Consider the following 2,835-nt stretch of genomic DNA (forward strand, 5'->3'; position numbering starts at 1 on the left):
GGAAGTGCTTGCATCCTCATCTCCACCTGTCAATGGACAAAAATTTATTGAAGAGCCTGAAAGACAAGACTGTTCTTGCTTCCGAAGTTCTAGAGTACTTATAGTATATTGATATACAAAGCGGATTGGTTAGACCCACTCACTGGAATTTGGAAGAAAAACTTGTCAAAAGAGCATTGGCAAAAGAGTGTTAAGGCCGTTTAGGAGACTAAATGGCCTAAATACATGAAGGTATTCATATGGAAGGTGCTTTGGGGAGCCTTGGCTACTAAGATTAAGGTGCGTGCTAGAGGGATCAGCTCTGACACCTGATCTGATTGTAGGTCAACCTTTGAAGACCCCCTTCATCTATTCATCAAGTGCCCTACTTCACGAGGGCTAGCCGTCGCTAAGATTTGCAAATGGTTACGGATGACTTGGAAGATGATCATCTTTACTGATGACCTGATCTTGGGAGGGCGTGGATTCCAAAGACATGGTGTTTTGGTGTGCACCCAAATTATTAGATTTTGCTACCTGAACCAGGTCTGGAAGTCTAGGAACCTTCAGGTATTTGAGGCAAAACTGAATGTAGCTCTTTTTGATGATATTGTGTGTATGAGCACTGAGCCTAGTCATGGTGTTGGAGCAAGAAGACGGTCAGTGGAGAAGGATGAAGAATGGACTCATGCATTGAGATGCTTAAAACACTCAAGAGGTTAGGTTTACCACCACTGATTTTGTATCCTCTTTGTTTGTGTACAAGCCTCTCTTGGAACCCTAGCCCCCTCAAGGCACACTCAAGCTTGGGTATGGATGGGACTGAAACATTTGAGAGGCTTGACTTACAAACTGTTCTTATTATCTCCAGATTAGATACTTCGAAATACTATGCAATTTTGAATATGAGCTTCTTCCTGTTTCAAATGTATAGAGGTGCTACTTGTTATATTGTAGCAATATACTATCGTATAGAGTGAATTAACAATGTTTGCACAATGAAGCTTACCTCTGCGATGTTAAGCGTCATTTGAACTACACAACTTAAGAACCTATTGATGCTCAACTTCTACACGTTGAGAGTCATTTGAAGCTCGATAACTTTAAACTAAGAGTCACATATATTTAATCAAAATTCATGGGAGAAAGTCAACTTTAAGTCTTGCAAGTTGCAAGGATGTTGAAAATTAAGATGCTTTACTGAGAACAAGAGAAAAAGAAGAAGAGAAGAAGAAGATAATTTTAACATTGTATGAAACTATCTTAGAGCACTCCCACATTGTACCTTTTCAAAAGGAACAAGGACTAAAAAGGGGTTGAAATCGTGAATACGGGAGGTCTTTGTTTCTTTTGTGAAACTGTTGCATTTTTGCAATAGTTTGGATAGTTTGAGCGCAGTTTCACAAAGTCTCTCTTGCTATTGGTTGAAAGGAGAAGTAGTATTTCTATAGTTGGGTCTTGTGCAAATAAAGGGAATTCCTTTATGCGTGTGGGAATGCAAAATCAAAGGAGTATGGTGAGTTAAGAAACTCACCCTCTGGAAACCCTCTTAAGAGACCTTAAAGATGTATGAGTCTAGGAGAGTTGAACTCAAAGACAAGGAGGATTAAATGAGTTTGGAGAAAAACAAGATCGGGCTAATAGTAGAGGTCGAGATCGAAAGAGAGGGTCCATTTAGGAGGGAGCGTGTGGTCGATACCAAGAAGGATGCAAGTGGCCAGGCCACGGGCGCCCAGGAAGGCGCCCGTGCCGCCGATGACACTCATGTAGCGCACGGGGTCGGCCTCGCGAAGCTGGCCGAAGAGGTCGAGTGTGCCCTTGTACTTGCCTTCGGTGATGTTGGCGGTGAAGATGTGGAAGAGCGTGTAGCCTATCTTGCTGTCCAGCTGCCAGAAGCCGCGAGCTATGCCTATCTGCCGCGAGGTGGTGGAGGGGCCGATGGTGAGCGGGTCTTCGAAAGTGGAGGTGGTGCCGAAGGAGTAAGGATTGGGCCATGTCACATTGGGCGGCGGCCCATACACAGAGGTGAAGTTTTCCTTGTTGTCGACGACCAGGGTGTAGACAATGTTGTGCAGGTAGAAGGTGAAGGAGCTGGGCCCGCACAGAGTGGCCGCCCGCGTCCTGCAGGACACAATGTCTGTTGCGTTGGTGGTGAGGGCACCGTCGATACCAGCGAGCGCTAGTGCGTAATGTGGCAGAAGAATGCAGGCCACTAGACCTGTTAACAGCGCATGCGCAAGCGGAGAGCCCATCGCTGTATTGCAAATTAGGCAGCGCTCGCTACTATAAAAGAAATGCGCACTGCAGGGAGAAGGTTGCAGAAAAAAGACTTATATTGCGACCGAAGGCTGATAGCACCTCAAAGACAAAGCGCCGCGCCCATGAAGGCGACCTCTAGCCAGTACGTCTTTGGCCGGCTGCCGGCAACTTGCTATTTCTATAATCGTGCTGTCCGCCTGCTTTTACAGTTTTAACCGATGAACGCTTTTACGTTATTTGTGCAGTTAGTGCCGAGTCCCACGCTTCCCAAGGACAATTGATTTTCTTATGCCGTAGGTAGTAAAGTCTAACATACGCACCCATGATGACCACCTAGAGACTTTCAATAGATCTTTTGAAAGCAACAATGAAGCGTGGGCATTGACATTGGAAAATCCTCCTACAACGTGAATTTTGGTCTTCTCATAATCTCATTCATTACTCTCTCTCTCTCTCTCTCTCTCGTTTCAGCCCCCTCACTTTGCTATGACACATTGCTTCAAGATCTTAGCAATGGTTGGAAGCAATGAAATATCAAAATCATGAAGGGAGGTGTGGATGAGACCGAGGGCAAGAGCAATACTTGAGGTTGGATGA

General features: G+C 45.1%; 1 protein-coding gene across 1 annotated transcript; it reads right to left on the reverse strand.

Moving 5' to 3' along the window:
- Window positions 1–1,240: 1,240 nt before the first annotated feature.
- On the reverse strand, window positions 1,241–2,231 carry LOC147431555 (dirigent protein 6-like). The gene has a single exon (XM_086493681.1). It carries the CDS (start codon window positions 2,229–2,231, stop codon window positions 1,617–1,619), a length of 615 nt encoding a protein of 204 aa, XP_086349807.1. The 3' UTR covers window positions 1,241–1,616.
- Between the last annotated feature and the right edge of the window lie 604 nt (window positions 2,232–2,835).

This window comes from Adiantum capillus-veneris, chromosome 21, assembly GCF_014529385.1.
Source record: "Adiantum capillus-veneris isolate H3 chromosome 21, ASM1452938v2, whole genome shotgun sequence".
Taxonomy (NCBI): domain Eukaryota; kingdom Viridiplantae; phylum Streptophyta; class Polypodiopsida; order Polypodiales; family Pteridaceae; genus Adiantum; species Adiantum capillus-veneris.

What these genes read in the sequence shown, in the direction of transcription:
- LOC147431555 (XM_086493681.1), bottom strand. Translation starts at nt 2,231, where the DNA reads ATGGGCTCTCCGCTTGCGCATGCGCTGTTAACAGGTCTAGTGGCCTGC.